This window comes from Echiichthys vipera (genome assembly GCF_963691815.1).
Source record: "Echiichthys vipera genome assembly, chromosome: 20".
NCBI classification, from domain to species: Eukaryota; Metazoa; Chordata; class Actinopteri; order Perciformes; family Trachinidae; genus Echiichthys; species Echiichthys vipera.
The window spans coordinates 7,171,596-7,194,331 of NC_139845.1; the positions used below are offsets into that span (position 1 = coordinate 7,171,596).

General features: G+C 40.3%; 1 protein-coding gene across 1 annotated transcript in view; it reads right to left on the minus strand.

The window, feature by feature from the left end:
* Nucleotides 1-20,854, minus strand: part of lhfpl3 (LHFPL tetraspan subfamily member 3) — a 44,208-nt gene extending 23,354 nt beyond the window's left edge. The window contains exon 1 of the mRNA XM_083935500.1: nt 20,197-20,854. Coding sequence (XP_083791626.1) covers nt 20,197-20,632 — 436 coding nt within the window. The 5' untranslated portion in view covers nt 20,633-20,854. The remainder of the gene's footprint in view (nt 1-20,196) is intronic.
* Nucleotides 20,855-22,736: the final 1,882 nt, after the last annotated feature.

Below are 22,736 nucleotides of genomic sequence, written 5' to 3' on the forward strand. Positions count from 1 at the left end.
AGATAAACCCCCGATGGGAAATCTATAAAGCCAGCCCCTCCTCTGGGAAACGTGGAAGCTATAGCGGCAGAGGAAGAGACGTATCGACAACAGCTAATGGATCTAACAGAAGCTTGATCTAGCTGCTGTGTGCTGTCCATTCATTTGTTTACTAAAAGGCTCAAATGTCAAGTCATTTTTTACCTATTTGTGGCACTTTGTGCTTATTCAAACAACAGAAAGTGAAAGAGAAGAAAGCAAAAGAACAACAACGACCTACCAAGCTAAGATGTTATAACTGTTTTATTGTTGTTCTTCTCATTATTAAAATATAAAACTCTCTCCGTCAGGTGGTCTGTTGCCTGTTGAGGTGGTGACAGACTTCAATCTTCATTCTTGGAAACACCAACCAAAGCATCTCAGCTTTACAACTGTTAATTTTGCAAAGTACTTTTTTCCCCTGCCAACATGGAAATAGCCGAAACCAGCCCACAGGCATGCTGTTGAATTAAAATGCTTAGATAATTTACAAGCAAGGAAGAGCTCCTCAGTAGTAAGCGGTGGTAGTATAATTACCATGCTCTGTGTAGTCTTTCCCTGCACGGTAAACATGTTCATAAAAACATGATGTCTTGTTGTTAATAGGCCATATCTCCCCTTAAACACGGCACCGTCTCATCGCCCACAGGCTGAAATTAATTGTGTGAAGTTATTTCTCTCTCTTTTTGCCCTCAGGTCCTAATTAAGTGAAATTCAACTTGCTTCATCTCATAATTATGAAGCCGGGGAGAGCGGAGAGAAGGTGGCTGTGGTCTGAGTGTATTAAATATACAGATTGAGGAGGAGGGGGCTGGAGAGGATGAGCAAGATGTTGTTAGTTGGTATTTGTTCATATTTTGACTGTAAGTGATTCCAGAAAAGCTACGAGTTCATTTGCATTCTTGAGACACAGAGAATCAGAGCCGTTACAGCTGCAATCTGCGGATTAAATGAGGGTATTTACTTTGTAAGGCGCAAACGTGACTGAAATTCTGAAAAACTGCACCACAAGAGCGCCTCGACACACTCAGAGGCTTTCATTCATGTCGGGGAGAGAGCGCGATGATTTATTCACAAACAAGCAGTTGTGTTTGCATATATAATTCATATGGAAGTGACCTGCTGCAGAGAGACAATGACAACAACAACAACAGCGGCGGCGGCATTTAATCTGCGAGCTGTGTTTCAAGCCGACTGTGATGTTCAAAATATCTCAACTGTGAACTGTGAGCTCGGATTTAAGAACACCCCCGAGGGATCAAGAAGCCGCAAAGTCATCCGCCAGTCTATTCGGCACCCTGTTGGTTCATGGGTCTCGTTCCTCACGTCCAGCATGTCACATCCCATCACGGCAAGGCGAGCCTCATAGCTCAGTCTTGTTTTTTAGCTCTGACAGGAAGCTTTTGCAGAAGTTTCCGGTCGTCTGAGGAGTCATCGGCGAGCGATGATTCCTTTCATAACTGTAGGCTCTGGTGGACTGAGTGGTGCCTTTATGTTCAAATAAAAACACAGCATAAATGCCTTCTTGGGTGCCCCTAAGGTAGATAACACATGAGGGAGTGCCCTGCAGAGCCCTTCCAAGTGATGAAATACTCTCTAAGGTGGCGTCAAAATGGAGAAAAACGTGATAAAGGGTCCCCTAGGGTACCGTTAAAATGTAGAAAACACGATAAAGTGCCCTCTAGGGTTTGATAACATGGAGAAAACGTGATAAAGTGCCCTCTAGGGTTTGATAACATGGAGAAAACATGATAAAGTGCACTCTAGGGTTTGGTAATATGGAGAAAACACGATAAAGTGCCCTCTAGGGTTTGATAACATGGAGAAAACATGATAAAGTGCGCTCTAGGGTTTGGTAATATGGAGAAAACGTGATAAAGTGCGCTCTAGTGTTTGGTAACATGGAGAAAATGTGATAAAGTTCCCTCTAGGATACTGGTAAAATGCATGTTTTCTAGTCCGGCAGTGACTTTCCACTGGTCTGGACCGCTTAGACACCTGTCACAGGTGACCGCTTAGACACCTGTCACAGGTCCAGACCAGGGCAGCAGGGCAAAGATGCACTCGGCCTTTCCACGCCACCATTACACTACTTACATTACTCCTGGGGAGATGGGATAATCCAATCTTAACGAGGCGTGGAGGACTTGAGTGCTGCGCTCCCCATGAAAGTCTCTATAAAACGGGGGCTGGACCTATTTAAATTTCCAGGAGCCTGATGTGAACAGAAAACGGATCTGAAATTCACACCAGACCTGTTATCAAGGAAAAATGGAAGCTTTCCTGTTAAAAATTTTCAAACTGGTGTGAATAGAAAGATATTCGCAATTACTTTATAGGAGGACTCAATCAAGACAAAGTCCAGTTTTGACTGAATAAGTAGAGTTAGTCCCAAACTGTCTGGATGGATTAAAATTTAGTCACTCAATCAAAATAACAGTTTAACATCCTGACAAAACAGATGCAAACAGTCCGTGCATGTCAAAAACCCATGATTTAAACTCAAGGACGATGAAATCCACCCTCATGGTAACCTTTGATATGCAGAACAGAGGCTTCCCACGCCTTCTTAAACATCAAATTCAGGGACTTTTCCAGGATGTTCGAGGCCCAATTCTCTCAAATTTAAGAACCCAACACGGCATCACTTGAGACATGGATCCAGGTTAATGACTGTTGGATTTGTATGATGAAAACTAGCAGGCCGGCACCGCGAACAACAACGCAGAGCAGAAATAATGGACGTGGCCTCATTGTCTCAATGAGGCCATAAAGCCAATTTTGAACCTGTATTCTCTCTAATGTCCTGCAGGGGGCGACTCCACTGGTTGCAAAGAGAAGCCTTTGTGTATAGAAGTCAATGAGAAAATATACCTACTCTCACTTGATTTTTTACCTAGGTAAACATTTTCCTAGTTTAGTAAGATGTTGTTTTGGGGTGTCGTCCGTGTTATCGTTTTAAGACTTTGACTCTCTCACAGCGTGTTTTTTACTTCGTCAGAGTTGATTTTGTTTTGTGAATGTCAGTAAAATGTCAGTGTTCGATGGGTCCACCTTGCTAACCAAGCTAGCACTAGCCTTAGCTGGTAACTTAAGGGAAACTGCCAATTTTAAACAGCCTCTGTGTCACTGCAGTATGTGCAAAGTAACGGGAACTCCCTGATCTTTAGCGTTTAGTGCAGCGCCATTGAAACATCACTTGGTCAGCAGTCCGCCCCAGCTCTGCCCTGTTGTCCAAATCACTTATTATTCTTCAGAATACCAAGATCGGGACTGCAACCCTGAAAGATTGATATCCACAACTCAAGTGAAAAAGTTAGTTGGTGTTATTTTGGAGCTTCCCATAAGACAGCAGGAAGAACAGAGAGTGGTCTGTTCTCCTCTGGGACGAGCTTATGCTCCTTGAGATTATCACTGTCCCCTGCTGGGGGATTTGTCACTGATCCCTCATGCAGGGCAAGCTATTTAGTGACACTCCCTCAGGGATACGTAACACAACAGGATAATACAACGGCAGATTGGAAATGGTTTTTTTGTGGAGAGGAAAATAACAAAACATTGACAGCTGCTGCTCACATCAGTGACATCAGTCACATCAGTACTCCGCTGGTCTGACACAGTCAACGGAAAAATCTCTTGTCCTTCATACACAGACAGACTGTTCAACAACACACCAGGGATGTCAACCTCAGAGCTGCCAATCACTCCGAGTCCTCTCCACATGCCATTCAGTGCTCTCAGTTCTGTCCATATCCCCTGCTGTTAGCTCCCCTGCTGCTCCATAACTAGCACCTGATTAGGGGTGTTATTAAGCCCCATAACTTCAGCACATCCACATCCTGCAGAGACACCTGGAAATACCTCGTTATCTCCCCATCAACTTCACCACCGGCTCTCTCTCTCTGTCTGTCTGGCAATTGAACACTATCCCATCATCATCCTGCCAATTTAAAAGGGAAACACAGCTCTGGAAAATGCCAACGGACTTCCAAAGCTGCACGGATTCTTTCTCCAGCCTCAGAGAAGCATAAGAGAGCCAGGCAGAGCTCATGAAACATGCATAAAAGTCATACTTCTGGCAAACACTGCAGAAATCAAGGCTAAGGGCTGCCTCTGGGAGAGACGCGGCGCTCTTAAGGCTTCTGTGTTGCTTCACGCGAGCAAATTTAGGGTGTAATTAGAGGTTCAACTCTGACAGTTTTTAATAACAGCAATGCTGAGGAGTTTCCCTCAGCAATCTCGTAACAACAATAGATCAGCTTCCTCATATGTGAAGAGGTAATGGAGCCTGTGTGGTTTCTGATGCTTGTCTTAAAGCAACTGTCCAGAACAGTGCGATAAAAGTGTGATTAAGTGTTAAAAAGGCATTTAAAAGAAATAGAAAGCAATCAGAAAGCTCATATATGTCCATAAGGGTCACATTATTCTGATGATCCCTAAAAAATGATAGAATATTAGATTCTCGTACAAGGATGAATCGTGCCAAATTTTACATAACAGCTGAGATTCGTCTGTTGAGCTCTACCCAATTTCTGTAGCAGAAATTTGCTTTTACATTTCTTTTTTTTAATGCAAATTGCTCAGAGTAAATGTGTGCACATGCTGCCATTAGTGTTCAAGAGTTTATGGCTGTTTATGTCAAATAGGGAACTACAGGAATTTAGCAATTACAGGAAAACTTTAACAACATGATCATGGACTGTGACAGTGAATATTGAATGAGTAATGAGGGGAAAAATAGTGTAAAGCTGCAATCACTGACATTTCTTTGGGTCTGCAAAACAACCTGTTAACATCGACATCAGAGCTGGGCAATAGGACAGGGTATCTAAATCATCAAAACGCTTTAAAAAAAAGTCTATTGTATATATATTTTTATATCCTTTTCATTATTTCGACAAAAAAACAGCGGCCGAATGCATTAAGGTCATTTTTCATACGTGCTGATCCTTGCACGTTATATTAATTTTGCAATAAAATTCTTTAAAAAATTTAAAAATGATCAGTACTTTTCATTTGTCACGTATACAAAATAGGCTTTATTATGTAGGTATTTCATATACACTATTCATTTACCAGAAAACATGCTATGCAACTGTGGCTCAGTGGAAGAGTGGGTCCTTGGGCAAGACACTGAACCCCGAATTGCTCCCCGTGCTGCGCATGGGTGTGTAAATGTGGTGTGAATGGTTACATTAGATGAGCTGGTATGTAGATGTCATCATTGTGAATGTCTGTGTGAATGGGTGAATGTGACAAACACTGTGAAAGCGCCTTGAGTAGTCAGAAGACTAGAAAGGTGCTATATAAGTACAAGTCCATTTACCATATATCGTTATCGAGATAGAAATGACCTATATCGGGATATAATATTTTGGCTATATCGCTCAGCCCTTATAGACATATTATCCCCTTTTTTAACTGTTAACATACTGTTGCCTATTTACGCAACAAGTGGACATGGAGCAACATTATTTCAAGTTTTGTTTCTGGCCAGTTTTGTTTTCTGGCCAATGTTCACTCTCCTTTTAGCTCCGTTTTCCTTTCTATTAACTCTTTGTGAAAATATCAGACTTCTAGTTGCTAACTTTGTCCGTCTGCTGGAAATTTGGTTTCATGAGATGCTTGCGAGGGAAGCAAAACAGTAAAGTTGGGGACCGTGAAACCAAGAACCATCAGCTGAAAGGCTCTAAAATGCTCCGTAGAGCCGATGGGAGCAGCACATTTGGATACATTTACTATCATCCACAGCTTTCACAACACATTAATCATGGTAATTTGTAATATTTGAGATATCACGGCAACAGACAAACAAGCAGTAGCAAGAACATGACCTCTTCAAGCGATATGAGCGGCCTTGGAGCCAATATATTACGTTTTGTTATGAGCATGAATGTAAATGTACCCCTCTATTACTGTTGTTCATTTCTTTGCAGTTTAACCTGAAGAGAAGATCCATTCTGTGGGGTATAATTACATTCTCAGAGTGCTCTGAAGAGGGGACTGTCATTTTCATCTGTCAGCCCCGACGGTGTCTGCTTCTACTTCTTCTTCTTCTCCACCTCATCTCACATAATCTCCATCTCTCGGCTCATTCCACGTTCCTAACTACTGTGCAATCAAAGCTGTCAGTCACACTTAAGTTTCTAAATAGGCTACCTCGCGATTCCGCAATCAGACACACCACCGCTCTCGCTTTTACCTCTAATGGGCTCCAGACTCTCCTGCAGCCCCGTCTGTCCATCAAGCCTCCACTTATGAAAGACAAACTCATCATCACCTCAGGATGACATGTTATTCATCATCAAGCTGCAGTAAGTGGAGAAGAAATGACGTGACCTTGGTATCGCTGTAATGTTTTTCTGTTTTACTATTTTCATTCTCGTTACGTGTGTCACTGATCGCTGTTATCTCACTCTAAGGACGACGATGTTGATCTCGGTCAATCTGCATCTTCGGTCCGGACTAAAATATCTCGATTACGACTGGATGGTTTGCCATGACACTTTACGCAGAAATTCATGGCAACCCGAGGATAAGTGGTATAAATTTTAGTGATCGAGCGCAATAGTTCCCAAATGTTTTCCAAATGCAGCGCGGCCCCATCAGAGTCGGATTTGAACAACTTAGATTCATTCGGATTCCATCACAAAATTCATGAAAAGGCAATTCTTTGTCATCACACAATAACACTGAGATGGCATTGGAGTTGCATTGAATTGAGCCCTTTTGATAAGTTGCGATTACAGTTCATCGAGGAACGTTCATGGCCTTGTGCTTTACTGAGAATCTTTGTCATGTTTTCATGTTTTCAGGTGAAGTGTTTCTACGTTTCAACCACAAATCCAATTTTTTTTATATTCGTCTTTCTATCTTGGCAGTGAACTTCCCGCTCACAGTGAATAAACATAATTAAACATTTGTTGCAACAGTGTTTGTTTACAGACACACGTAATATAAAATGGGATTTATTGACCTGACATAAATGTTTTACTGTACTCATCATCCTATAATTACTTCAGGAGTCACACATGACTCCTATTTTTTAAATCAACATTTTAAAAAGATCACATATACCATATATTTATATATAGTAGGCTAGTCAAAAGTATCCCCATTGAGAAACACTGAATAGCGTCATCTGGTTAAAATTTGTCCAATTTGTTTGCTTGTTAGCAACAGTTACCATGCTAACACGTAAATCTAAAATGGTGAACATACTGTCGTAAACATATCAGCTAAAAATGACCATGTTAGCGTTGCCGTGAACTACAAATTCACAATTAAGTTGTCTGTAGTTTGTAGCTTAAATGTAATGCTTATCGCAAATGTTAACAAGCTAATCTAATACGGTAACCATGGTTAAAATCATTTGGTAAACACCAGCATGTTGGCGTTGTCATTTTAGCGTGTTAGCACAGTTAGCATTTTGCTCAAAGCAAAGTTGTACCTAAGTAGACTTTATATTCTGGTTAGCAATATATTAGCGTGCATTTTATGTGTATTTGTCATTTATTTTGTTGTCGTTTAACTGTAAGGCCCTTTGTAGAAGTTCCATATATAAAACTAACAATAAAAAGTTTAAAAGATATGTGATTATTTTCTCAAGCTCAAAGTCAAACATATATCTGCTCTACAGTAAAGAGTCCCTGTTAGCCCAGTGCTGCTCACTGTTGTTACCTATGAAATTGTTAGTGCACATTAATGTCAAATTCTTCCACGGGCTGCAGCAGATTTGCGAGCAGCTGACAGGAAAATATGAGAACCTCCGGTCGGGCTGTGATTGCAGCACATGATGTTCAATCTCACCTCTTCAGCAGACCACACACACACACACCCCATAAAACACCTCACTCTCTGGGACACCTTTAAAATCGCCTCGCCCACGCTGCGTTTAGATTTATTCTCTCTGGGTGACAGCGCAATGAAGCCGATGGCTGACCGTCTGAGTGAGACTTTAAGGGACACATTTCAAGCTTTTATATATATATATTATGTATACGTTTAAAAAGTGGCATGTTTTTCTGACTGTTAAGGGGCTGACACGCTTGGAAAATACTGCGATGTACATGTAACATAACATTTAACTGCTTAACATCTTATATTATGAAAAAACAACAATTGTAATTTGCTTGTTTATTTAAAAATATATTATTCTTTTGCTACAAGAGGAAAATGGTAAATGCTTTTTACATGGGGAGTAGTATGGATTTCAGTGCCTTGCTCAAAGACACTTAGCTTTTAAGTATTACCAGCAAAAATGTTATTTAATGCCAGTTATTCTATTTTCATCTATACATATTAATACAATCTTCAATACATCAATCACATAAACCAACGCTCCACCCGTGTGTCCATCCTACGACTAAACCACTACATTTCCCCTTTATACATAAAGAAATGGGTACGTTGAGGCCATGAAACTTTAATTGGAAACTGAATTGAAATTTTAAATTCAACAGGAAGACAATGCTCAAATGTTAAGCAAAAATAATTATGAATCTCATAAATAATTTTAAATTACAATTGAAGCCTTTTATTCATTTAACAAAACAGTAACACGATCAGCAAAATGGGCTTTTGTTCCTCAGAACAGTCTTGTCTGACAAAGCGGCTATGGCTGGGTGGAAGAGTGGGTCGTCCTCTGTTCGAGAGATTGGTGGTTCGATCCCCATCTCCCCCCCCAGTCTACATGTCGAAGTGTCCTTGGGCAAGACACTGAACCCCGAATTGCTCCCCGTGCTGCGCATGGGTGTGTAAATGTGGTGTGAAAGGTTGGATCAGATTAGATGGTATGAAGATGTCCACTGCCATCAGTGTGAATGTCTGTGTGAACGGGTGAATGTGACAAACACTGTGAAGTGCCTTGAGTAGTCAGATGACTAGAAAGGCGTTATATAAGTACAAGTCCATTTACCATGACTGTATGTTTACTTAGATTCGTGTTGGATATAGGGTACATCAGCTAGTTTACAGCAGGGCCCCTGCAAGAATCCTGCATGAAAATTTAGAGGCCTATAGGGGTCACAGATCGGTCACTGACCCTTTAAAACCCCCATCAGCGAAAGGAAGTGATCCACTTTTCTTAATCCTCCAACAGTGTATCGTATGGAGTCTTAAGATCTCTGAGCTTCAGCTGACTTGGCCGGCTTTTAATTCGGATGACTCACTCTGCATGCGTCAACAAGTCTTTTGTTTATGCTTCTGTTTAAAAATCACCGTCCATCCGCTGTGACCTCTCTGAGCTCCACAAAAAAAGGAAGTGTTATAGGGCAGCCAGGGGGAACCAGCTGGGCACTTAACTGAGTGGAGAGAGGGAGCAAAGGAAAAGGGGGCAGAGGCTTTCATCTAAAAACCTGCAGGTGAACACTCAGATTTAGCCTCTCTATTCTGCTAATAGCTATTTCTGTGTGTGCGTGAGTGTGTGTGCATGCGTCTTAGTCGAGTGTGGTTATGTTGCATCACTGTAAAGTCTCTCAGACTCTTCCGGTCCTTCATTATATGGGTGAGAGGATTAAGACCGTGCTGATGTCATTAGCTCTCTGCCTTAAATCCAGCCCATCTCAGCTACACTGCAAATGTTCACAGAGCTCACATCAATGAGGCTTTTGTTGATGAGCTTTGATCAGAGGCCAATTATAACGATCAGACTCTTTTATTTAGTCATTCAGTGTTTATTTCTAAAGGGGACAAGTACAGAATTTATATCATTTATATTCCCGAGATCAAGATCAGTGAGTTGCTGGTTGTTGTTTTTTTTGTCCAGACAAAATATTTCATGAGTTTGGTTTGATATTTCATAAGTGCCAAATTTACATGGTGTCCGGATTTTAAGTCGTGATGTAACGCCCTTTCAAAGTAAAATTTTCAGGTCCAAGCCTTGTATTTCTACAGTGCCGTGTTCCCTGTTGTTTGAACAGATCTGAGCTAAAAATGACGACGAAGTGAAGAACAAAGTGATCGTAAAAGCTTCACAGGTTCAGGCGTTGTTGTTTCCTTTGTTTGACGGAGCATTTGGACCCGGAGATAGTATTTTGAAAGGGTGTTACGTCAGACTTAAAGAGCGGATGAGGACGTTCTTGACCTTGGAAACAGCAGCTGATTCAACCTCATCTCGAGGTGTGAGCAGAAGTACTAAGAGCCGCCTTCTTATGATCCGATCATGCAGGTGAAAACAGGCCCAAGGTCCATTTAGTGCGGCTGTTCTGAAGCTTTTGTTAGTGCGCGATCTTCATCAGCGGGTGAGTTTTTTTCTGAGTGCTTCTAAGGACTTCTCCGTCTTGATGTTGAGATCGTCCTCTTGACTTTGAACCTACAGCTTTTGCACCATTCAGTTTTTGAATACAAACGAACTAAGGCCGTTCTTAAAAGGCTTATAATTTCAACAGGAGTAAAAAATAATAATGATAATGGATAAAAATTCAAAGATGAAAGCATTATAAAAGTATTAAATATTAAAGTGTATCTGGTCCAGTGTGGTGGGCTGAGCACAATATAAAAATGTAAAAAAAAAAAAAACTCCTTATTTCACAGTTAAGGCAAACTATAATATAAAATTATGCACACCCCCCCAGTGCAAAAGACTCACAGAAGAGGAGATGAGAAGTCCTTGAAGTGCTCGGGAGAAAAATGTAAATTTGAACGTCTTCAATCCTCTGCAAACTCCGTCTGCGGAGGAAAATCCCGCGGCGATCAAAAAGCTCACCAGCAGCTACTGAATGGACCTTGTGGTGGAGTTGTTTTCTCAACTGCGCTTTCCAAGGTCAAGAACGAACTTTGATTATAGTCCGTTTTGTATGTATCTCAACCGCTGTCCGCTTACCAACCTGTGGGCACCTGCTGACTCTTCCCATCTGAAAGACCAAAGGGGCCGAGCGCTCGCTGTTAGCACTCCTCTGCTTTGAACGCCCTGCCCGAGGAACTCCAGCGTGCTACACGATCTTCTTTTAAACCACTTTTGAAGACTTAACTTTACCAAAAGGCTTTCATCTTCAGGTTTATTTTTATTCTCAAGTGTTGTCTTACACTGTATTTATTCTTGATGTTGAGTAAAGTTACATTATTGTGTTTTTTATGGGTTCGTTGTTGTAAAAGCACTTTGTAATTCTGGCCTTCACGAGTGCGATACTAATAAAATGTATTATTGTTATGATAAAGTAGTATCCTTTCATAGGTAAGATTGTACGAAAGGGTTCTTTTGGCAGTTTTAATTTTTAACAAGAGTGTTATTCATTTTTGTTTGCCAAACAATCTCATCAAATAGAGGTATTTTGTGCACCTGAACACATTTATGATGGTGGTACAATAGAATTTAAGAGAGATTTCTGAGAAAAATTGATTTTAGAAAACAATTATTTCTCAATAAATGCAATGATGGTTTTGATTCACACATTGATGCTTTTAATTAACGCTCAGCTGATGCTTTATCTATACGATTGTGATTATTATCGATTATTTGTCTTCCCTTTATCTGAGTTATCGTTGGAGAGTTGTTATGACAGCACATCTTGTTCTACAATGACCCCTTTCTGACTCTAAATACCGGTTGGACTACCGAAAAATTACCAAATTATTAAATAAAAGCCAATTTAATTGCAGGATTAAAAAACAGAATTCTTATGCATTTTATGTGACTTCATATCGGATTATTCTACGGACAGAAACCACTCACGCAACATGAAGAATTCAGCTTTCAAACATTCCCTGGATCACTTCTCATTATCTGTCCTCCTCCTCCGCAGACGCAGTGTGATAGTGTCTCTGCACATCTTTCCCTCTCTGGTCCAATACACAATGTGACGGTGATAAGCAGCACCTCCCGGTTCCACTTGACATCTTTCTGAAGAGGTGTAAAATTGAATACTGCGCGATGCACCGAGCATATCAGTCAGACGGGTTTATCAAACTGTGTTATCATGCATTACAGGGCAACAGCTTTTGTGTTCTCCGTCGCTCTCACAGCGTCACTTCTACACTGCATGCAGTTGTCCCCAGTCCGTGCACTTCTTCCTGATATTCTGGAGAGTGAAAACAAGCTTTTGATTCATAATTTTTACTTTCCTACATGTATTCTTTCATACGACGGCATGACTTAAGCTTGCAAGTATGGAACACGTGTTGCAGCTTGGTTTTATGATGCGGATTTGTGAGCAGTAAGTAAGACAACTACCTGTAACATGATTAAACCTGGCAAATCTGGAAAACGGTTAACCCATTTTCCAGTCATGAAAAACACGTGGAAAATTAGAAAAAATGTTGTGGAAAATTATTTCAGCATTCCCTGATTTTCCTTTAGCTGAGAAAGTCTATCAGAGCTCCCGGAAATAGATGTTAAGGATCATATTAACATTCAAATGGTAGCATTTATGGGTATTTTGAAGAGACTGTTATACTGGAAACCTGCTGTGTCGGCTGATGTTCTAAAACAGCTAAAATTAATTAATTTTGGGGGAAATGCATAGACTGTATAATAAAGATGGACATGGCACAGGTCTGAAAATTGAAGCCAATGCGGAAGTGCCTTCAACCTGCATTATTTCTAATAAAAACTCCACTGGTTGCAGAAAGAACTTTGCATAGAAGTCAATGAGAAAATGACTACTTCTCACTTGATTTATGACCTCAGTAAACATTTTCCTAATGAGCTTTTGGTCTCAATCGCTAGTTTCAAGTCTTCTTCAATACAGCATGATGTTTATATTGTATGGACCCTACATGGCACTGTGTACATGAAAATAGCCGTGAACTTGTTTTTGCACGTTGTCTGGGTTAAATTCGGAGGACTTTGACCCCCTCATAGTGTGTTTTCACTTAATCAGAGTTGATTGTGAGCCTGTAGTTGCCTGAAAATGTCTTGATCATCTTCAGCATTCATTTGCTCCTTGCTGACAAAACTAAGGTTAGCTAGCCAACATAACTTAGGGGAAACTACCGGCTCTGTGTCACTGCAGAAAACAGCGCCAGCTACTGGAGCTCCCAGTTCAACCACCAACCACAATTGTCCGCCGAATGAGTCGCATCAACCGGTTGAAAAAATGTCAGTTTCCCTCTTTAGTATTTATCGGAGTGCAGCAGAACGCAGCCTGATGCTACTCAGTACTCCTCCCCAGGTTTGCCCCTTTTGTCCAAATTTGGTCACGTCTGGTTTCAAAAACCAAGATGGCAACAGCCAAACAGCCAAACTCTTGGCTTCAAAACGATATAAAGTGAATATGAATTCCACAGAGAGGGCCATATTAAGGTCTGTCATTGAAAATGGCCAGGAATGATGATGATCTTTAGGATAGAGTGGGAACCCTGCAAAAGTTAAGATGAGGTGTCTCTTATAAAATGATTCTGTATTATTGCAATTTGTGCCATAATCCTATTGGTGCGTTGCTTTGGAAGACAACCTCAGACCACCTAAACAACAAATCACACAAGTGCGGTGTGAGCTTTGTTGTTTGTGCATAAATGACTGACTTACTGTGTCGCTGTATAAATCTAATGTAATGCCACGTATCTTTCTTTATATCATTGCTTCAAGCTCATCAAATGCGTTGTGTGTTTTATTTCCGAGTGCTTATGGATACATTTTCACGACAGGATGGATCAATAACCAGCAAACCAAATGGACTTTTTAGTTTTGGCTCCGATCGTGAGACCACTTAGAGCACCGGGAGGAAAAAGCCACTTACTGCACAGGAAGCTGCTGGTCAAGACAACCAGGAATCGGACCCACTTCCGATGCTATATGGATATCTATGGATTTACAGCCACAAAACATTGGCAGCTGTTCATGCGATGTTAATCTTCATGTGTGCGATCCAGATGGCTATCACAGCTCTGGAGGCCATCCAGGTTATTGAGCACCAACGTGCATCTTGTGTTCATCACCAGTGTCACTTTTTAATATGCTTTTAAAATGGTTTATAAGTTGTGACTTATGGATTTATTAATGGCAAATAAATCACTTCTTTAAGGCTTTATATATAAATAATAAACCATTCATTACCTCGTAGGTCGTTAGGCTGTGAAAAATCAATTCTTTTTATAAGCTGAGGACGTGTGAAAGAGAAATTAATGTAAAATTCTACATGAAATTTCTTATTAGCAAGAACATTTGCTTCCAAAAGATTCCAGTGCTGCTTGGCATAGATTTCACAAGTCTCTGATGTATGAAACACAGTTTTTCCAAAAGATATTCCCTCATTTGATGTTCTGATGAATAAATGGCGAAGATGCGTCAGCTGATTTGACTGATGTTAGATGATTAGATGATCAGTTGCTTATCACTACCACAGTAAACTGCTCAACGACTCAAAAAGAGGAAGGTTGGGGATGATGGATGCGTCACGGGACAAAGACCAGAGGTTGTGTCCCATGTGAAAAGGTGACTTTTAAAGTTTACATTCTTTTAGTATTTTAACCCAAACCACGATCTCTTCCGAAACCTAACCATGTACTTGTAGTACCTAAACCTAACCAAGTAACGTCCATTTTGTCTGAATTCACAACGCGACACCCAGACTTAAAAGTGACGCCAACGGGTCCTACCGACACCCGTAACCATGTGAACAGATAATAACACCCTTTTGAACCTACTGGTAGATGTCGCAGGCCCCTTCTAACCTCTATCTATGAAACGGATAACCACTGATTATAGACATTTAAAGCAAATCTTATCTTTCTGGCATTTTTACACTTTTTTCTTGTAATCTTAAAATGCTCCTAATAAGCGTATATGCAGACTGAAATGTAAAAGAAATCCATCAGGTGTTAAAACTCATCAATATTCAATTCTCATATTTCTGATAAAAGTCTGCTCATGCTGTGTTCAAGTGTCATGGTGAGTCCGAAGTTTCGGACCTCCAGCGAGGCAAAGTGCACTGGAATGCCTGTCAAAGTGGAAGCGGATTCACTAGTAGGAGGTTCACCTTTAAAGGGTCATTCCAGTGCACTTTGCCTAGTTGGAGGTCTGAATCATCAGACTTCCCCTGGCACTTGAACGCAGCATTTCTCTCTCATCAGTGTCGGGGAGAAGGGAGCTTCAGAGGTCAGGCAGGGGGAAGAGGTTGGGACTTTAGAGGGATGCGCTCTAACTGAGAGAAAGGTAAGAATTGCTTTAATGGAGTGATAACATCCGAAGTGGGTGGATAAGTAAGACCCGGAAACACTGGCCAATCAGAGCGGGAGGGGGTCGCTAAAACTGAGCTAAAACTTTCAGACAGAGGGTGAATACAGGTATATTCAGACAGACAGTATGAGAAACATCATGTTTTTTTAAACAAAAGTATGTAAACATGTTCTAGTAGAAACACAAAATACAAGTGTGAAGCTGAAATGATGACAGTAATAATAGTACTACTACTAATAATAATAATTAAGCCCATTACAAAAACGAGGTTTCATTTATTCCATCTACTTTTGGTAATGAATAGTAGGAAATTTAGTGGGTGGAGATCTGGTGGTGTTCATGCAGAAACGTAAAGGTAAAAAACAAAAGAGAAAGAAGGGAAATTTCTCCTGTTCATCATGCGGAAGATTTGACCATCAAACCAGACAAAAAAACAGCTTTGTCATTGCAGCGGTCATCATTATCCTTGGCTATATTTCTAAAGATTTCTTTATCTACCAGAAGGCAGAGCTCATCAAACATTCAGGGCATCCCATCTGAGCCGTTGATAGCACATCACAGCAGCTCACACCACCTGAAATAACATCTGACAGGGGGGATTTTTTTACAATCACGTGCAGATTTTAGACTTAGAGAGAGAAAGCGCCTCGATATTGGCTGTTTAAGTGGCCTGGAAAACCCTTAAATGACAGATTTCACACGAGAATGAGAGACGATGTCAAAGAGTGACACACTGAACGGTGCAGAACAGTGATGATTTTTACTTTCAAGTATCAATAAATATTGTTTTGCAAGAAAATCATGGCTGTTATACTGCATAATTATATATGACATTATTAGATTTTTGTGTTTTGGACGTTGATAAGACAATAAAACATATTGAATTTGTCATCTTTGGAAATTGTGGTGGTTTTTTATCATAATCTGGAAGTTTATGGACCGAACGATTTATCGATTAATTAAGAAAATGATCAACAGATTTGCCCACGTCATGTTTTTTTAATGGAAAATCTTTCCTAAATGTAACCAGTATAACTACAGCAGTGAGATAATTGTAGTCAAGTAAATAGTACAATATTTAGATCTGAAATGTAGCAGAGTATACTGTAGGTACTTGTGCTTTACTTGAGTATTTCAGAGGGAATTATTGTAATTTTACTACGTCTATTACAAGACAACGTCTCCACTACCTCTTTTTTTACAGCTTACGTTACTTTGCAGGTTTAGATTAATAATACAAGACATAAATCAACTAATCAATTCCAACATTAGGCTACCCAGCAGTACACAAAGTGATTAAAATTAGCCCCACTTTTACTTCATTAAAGAACATTAAAGTGACAAACGCATGAAAACATCAATACTTATAGTCCAGGGGGAGGGGACATTCTGCGTAATGAGTACTTTTACCTTTGCTATATTTAAATGCCAATACTTTTGTTAATGTTCATACACTGTTCTGGGACCAGTCCCAGCCTGGTCAGATGAGTACATGAACTGATGAAGCCTCTTGGATGAGAGGTGAAACGTCTTCCTAGACAAATAACCAAGTCCAGTTGCTTTTGACTGCAATTGCTTTGAGGATAACGATGACCTGGACAAATGAGAACATTCACAGGCATCTTGTTCATGAGTAAAGTTTACACTGTAGTGTTACGTCTTCCGATACCGAGTAGAAATCTAAACTCACATCAAATGGAAACCACAAGTACATTAAAGTGCAGTACTCCACCACCGCTAACCACATTCACAAAAACACAAACATCTGAAAACATCTTCGACTGAATGTTTTGCATCTGCTTCCCTGGCACGGTGGAAACGACTGGGGAAAGACAACATGTGAATCAGAGGAAGAAGAAGAAGAAGAAGCTGCTTTGATCTGTGACCAAAAACAAAAAAAACCTCCAAACTGCCAGGATGTGCCACTCATTAGGACTCTGACAGAGCTCATCGTTGTGTTTTCGCTCTAAGATCCAACTCCCGGCTGCTGGAGTTGAGACACTCTGGGTACTTTAGCGACAGAAGTGTTTTTGAAATGGCCTCACAGCCGGCCACAGCTCTGCTTACCTCTATAACCGATCAATGCCTCGTGCAGATTGCGGTCTGCGATTGATATTTATCCCTGATGTTTATCTGCTGCGTGTTTCTGAAGGCAAAAACAGAAGCGTTCGTGGCGCCAATTATGTCGAAGCTAAAAGTTGTTGCTATTCAAGGAAATCAATGACTATGGAGACTCATGACACATTAACACAGTTGGTGGACTCTATTGGCTTCCCGGGAATCTTGCAGTCAACAAAGCACATTACTTTATATTCTGGTTTAATAAACCTGCACAAACCGTTTTGATGTCAGCATTTCATTCATTTTGGGAGGGAATTTCAAATGAACAGTTATCCTACCACGTGTTTGAGTTCCTGTCCATATAAGACCATTTCCTGATCTGGCCCCAATGTCAGCGTCACCTTGACGTTGCTCATATAAAATAATTAACTGGCGCCTTCTGCAAGCAGTGTGTGGTGCAACATCCTATTTTTGCAACTTATACGTCTTGGCTATTCTTGACATTCTTACACTTTCTGTGACCTCAAAACCCTCTGCTGTTATTCTCCACAAAAGTGCAGTTCAGGCGGAACAGATAGATACAGAAATATTTGCATTAACATATCTGTGCATTGGCCATAATTCTACACGCTCTCTGTGAGTGTGATTATTATTGGTTGTGACGTTTAATTCCCATTTGAGAACAAGCTGTGTTTTACAAGCAGACATCCATGAAGATGCTGGGAGATGATTTATTCACAAGGAATAGATTTATGAGGAGAATTATGAACCTTATATGGGAAAACTCTATTATTTGTCATGTGTTTTTCTGTGGTTGGAGTGTAAATTGGTGCAATGGCACTAATTTTTTCATAAAATAACATCAGATCTCTCGTTTTTGGCTCAAGCTGTAGCTCATTAATTATTCCATTGTGTCTTTTAAAAATGCATCTTTTTCACCACACAATAAAATCCAACTGTTTCACCAGACTGTGCTGAGTCGAGGTCATTTGAATGACAGGCCAACTGACAACATCTGTTTTCTTCCATTTTTGACCTCATACCATTGTTGCTTATTATCATCATCATCATCCATACAAATTAATTTCTAAATGTGTGTATGTTGCAAACTTTAAAAATTCAGGAACATGAATATCAAAAGATTTTGAAGAGGTGCTCCAACATTTTTACCTCTTGATTTCTACTTGAGGCTAGTCGATAGAGGCTACATTAAGAGCACAACACACCCAAAACCCCAAGGAGAGCTGTCTGGGGTCGAGTTGCATTGTGGGTAATGTAATCACCTTGTTTGGACAAAAGAAGAATGCATGCAATACAAAAGACGATATTTCTAGTTCTGCTGCATCAGTTCTTATACTGTCCATTGTGATGATGTGTGTGAAGATGGTGTCATCTACCTCAATGGAGTATTTGTCCAGCACAATAAGGAGAATAAAACTGATATTTAAATTGTGTCTTTGAACGAGCCGTCAAGACTTCTGTACGGTTGTGACGTCACAGTTGACAATGCGTGTGTGGGTGTGTGTCTGTGTGTACGTGCATCTCTATGGTGTGTGTATGTGCATATCTTGATGATTATTTATAACTGGGTTTATGCATGCAAAAGTATATTAAATCTTCTTATTGTGCTTTTAATATGATCTCTTGCGAGAATATCCTGAGATCCAAATAAACAGAAAAGAAACTAAATGTAGAAATATTCTATTTGGTTTCTCGTCACAGTTTTCTCTGAGTGTTTCAGAGTTTTTAAAATCCTGAAAAATAATAGATAATTAAAAGAGGGCTGGTTCTGTTGCTCCGTAGATGCAGTCAGAAGTACAACAGATGCAACCAGAAGTAAAGATTTAAATGCCTTAGAGGGGGACAAACCTGTTAGGGTTGACATTTACTATCAATTCCCCCTCGAGTACGGAAATAGTTGGCTAAGACATAAAGCTGAGCTGCACCAGTTATTTCAAAAGACAAAAAAAACCCCACAGTTTTAAGGAAATCAAGATTTTTCTCCGTCTGCTTCAGAGAGGATGGCGGAAATGTGACTAAAAATAATCAAGGTCAGGCAGAAGCAGTTCAGTCGGTCACACACTAAATGTCTCCGCTCCTTTGATTTTCTCCTCTCGTTTCCTTTTACATGTGTTTTTCTTTTTTATCTAACGTGCACGGTGGGTTTGAAGATGTTGAATAGTTTGCGAAAACAAGTCAACCCCAAGAACCAACTGAGGACTTACCTGTTTCCTTCATACTGAGATGGTTGAGTTTATCACAGTTTATCACAGATATACGACGCAATTCTGGATGTTCTTCGGAATATGTTGCATTAAAGCGGTTCAATCTATGGCTTTAAGGTCTTTGTTATGTCTCACATATGAAAAAATACATTTGCTGTTTGTATTTTTGTTCAAATTCTCAGTCTGGTTCTGATGAATCTCCGCATGTGTGACCTCAAAGTCCACATCTGCATGTGGATAGCAGTAAAACAACCCATGCAAACAATTGCAATTGTAAAAAAAAATATGCTTGCATCAGGTGTGTGTGTGTGTGTTTCTCTGTCTGATCTTATGTTCCCTCAAGACTATTATCACTCCATCTACACTTCAGACAGTTACATATTGTTTGATCAGGATTTAATACACTTTAAAACTCTAATAATGTGTCATAATGAGTGGAGTCCTCAAACCTGAAAAAGCAGAACATGCACTTTTGTAAAAAATGTGTGTGTGTGTGTGGGGGGGGGGGTGCATTTCGACCCTGGTCATTGTTAAAATAATCTAACAAGGGTAAAAACCTGTAACTCTGGACAATTTCAGTAAAGTCTGACCTGAAAAGGGAAATTTTTAGGTGCATTCCGTGCAAAATGTTATAAATTGGGGAGATGAGGAAGAACCCTCTGTTTTTAGACTATTTCTAGTAATTTCATAAAGGCTAGTCTGAACTCTCCCTCACTCTGACACACTGAACTACATCTTTTATGAACTCCAACCTGTGGTCAAAGCAGAGCCTCCTACCTGCAGCCAGCTGCATCCAGCCGCAGATCTTATACACGGTGCCGGTGCTGCAGAAGAAGAAGAGCGCGAAGCAGCCGATGCAGGTGATCACCAGCACCATGGACATGCCGATGAAGAAGGAGGCGGCCTTGAACGCACCGGAGGGGATGGTGCTGAACTCGGTGAAGCTGCCCTGGCAGGTCAAGTCCCGGGACAGCCCGTTGCCGATGCAATAGTGGAACAGACCGAAGTAGCCCGCCTGCGGGGTGTCCATGCCGTCCCCGATCCAGTACGGCTGGATGAAGCACACCACGTTGACGATGGCGAAGAGGATGGTGAAGATGGCCCATAGGACGCCGATGGCGCGGGAGTTGCGCACGTAGTTGGTCTGGTAGATTTTGGCAGCCTCGGAGGCGGGGAGCATGGTGGTGGCCGTGCTGGGGGCCCCGGGGATCATCCTCCGGTCTGTGTGAAGAGGGGGTCTCAGGATCAGGGTCCTCAGCAAACTCACATCTGTCGCATCTGATCCGTAAAAGGCAGAATCACATGCGCTCTGCAGAACTTGTCGCTGTTTTGTTGTGGATTTGATTTCCTCGGACTTTATTCAGTCACACCTGCTGACACCGCCTCACTGCGCTCTCCTATCCATGGCGAGGGCGGGCTGGGGTTTCTTCTGGTGGTTCCCTCGGATTTTCATTCATTACTCTCGCAAAAAAAAACCCGAAACGTGCGCTCCGGAAGAAAAAAATACACAAGCTTCAGGAATCCATCCTCCACTCAGAAGCCCGTGGATTTACCCTACATCTGTCCTCATGTGCATGTTTTAAATGTCGCGTCCAAAGCCGGAGACTGTTATTCCGACTAAAGCAGGTGCAGCTGTGTGAGATCTCCTGAAACGGTCCGTCTGTGCTCGACGCCGACGGACCAACAACCGCAGCTGAGAGCCGATTGAATCAGAGCAGCAGGAGGAGAGCCGTGGATATCACAGGGCCAACCCACACCCCCTAATCCCGGTCTGACGTATTATTCCAGTTACGCGCGAAATTTCAACATTTCCTACACAATGGTAGAATATATCACAATAAACAACAACTAAATAAAGCCTAATAGACTACTTTCATAATAATAACTTAAACAGATGCAATACCCTGATTGAATGATCGGGGTATGGACAAACGCACCAAGAATAAACCATACATATAACAACAACAATAAAAAATACCCTAATAATAATCATTTAATACTAACATACAATGTCTGTAGTGCTAGTTAAATGGACCTAATGGTGTTTGCATACGGAGGCATAAACATGACTTAAGTCTCAATAAATTAATACAAAAAAGTATATGAATGCAGGAATAAATAAACTAAGGCATAAATAAATACAGAAATAATTGAATAAATAAATAAATGCATGATGTAAATGAACAAAAATGTAGGCTTTATTTATTTATTCATGCATTTATTTATACGTTTATTTTTGTATACATTTATTCATGCATTTATTTTTGTATACATTTATTCATGCATTATTTATTTACACATTTACTAATGCATTTGTTTATTGAGACTTAAGTCATGTTTAGTCCCTCCATTCTTGCTTTCATTTAAATCATTAAATATTTCTTTATTGAGTTATTGCAGAGAGACAAATGAAAGAACATCACTGAGTCGGAGCGTCTGCTTTAAAGTGGAAGAGAAAAACAAAAAAACCCAACATGAATCCCACTGTCCCTCCCAACAACGCATGTCAGACGTAGTCACAGTAAAATCATTTGTAATTCTAATCTAAAAATGTTCAGGATTCATGTTTTGATAGCTTATTGGTCAGTTGTTTTTTCAAACAAACATATATCTCACTTTAACAAATAACAATAATCTATGACCTATAACCTTTTATTGAGAGCACCAAAAAGTTCAGTCCCCTTAATAACTTGTTATTGCTTTTCAGAAAAAGCTCCTTCCTCAGTGCTCACGCTTTGTGTGTTATCTGAACGTGTGCATAGGCTTATGTTCCCCTCTTGATTTAAAATGTATGGACAGAATCATTCAGTGTCTGATTTAGATTTCGTCAGTGCCCTTTGCTCCCACACTTTGAGCTTTCAGGGAGACACTACAGGCAAAGTGTGTACAGCAAGTATTTCTTGCCAACTGCAATTACGCCTCTTTATGACTTCATTCTTTTTTGTAATGAAGCTTTTTGTGTTTAGTTCAATTTGTTCAAAACAAGAATGTTGGAAGTTTTTTTAATTCAAAAAGCAATTTAATGTATGTTAGCAGTATACTAAGATCAACCAAAAGGCAGAACTGAGTTAATAACAGTATATTTATTGAGAGTAATATAATTATTGTGTTATTCAACAACGAAATTGCATATTTTCCTCATACAGTATCACGCAGTCCCTATTTTCCAACCTAAATGTGATGAAACCTAGTCAGTTTTTCACAATATGCACGGTAACAAATAACAATAATCTCATAAACTAATAGAAGCATGTGTTATCCCTTTAGTTTCACAAATAAGTGCCTAAAAACTCAATTACCCATGATTCAATTGTGTG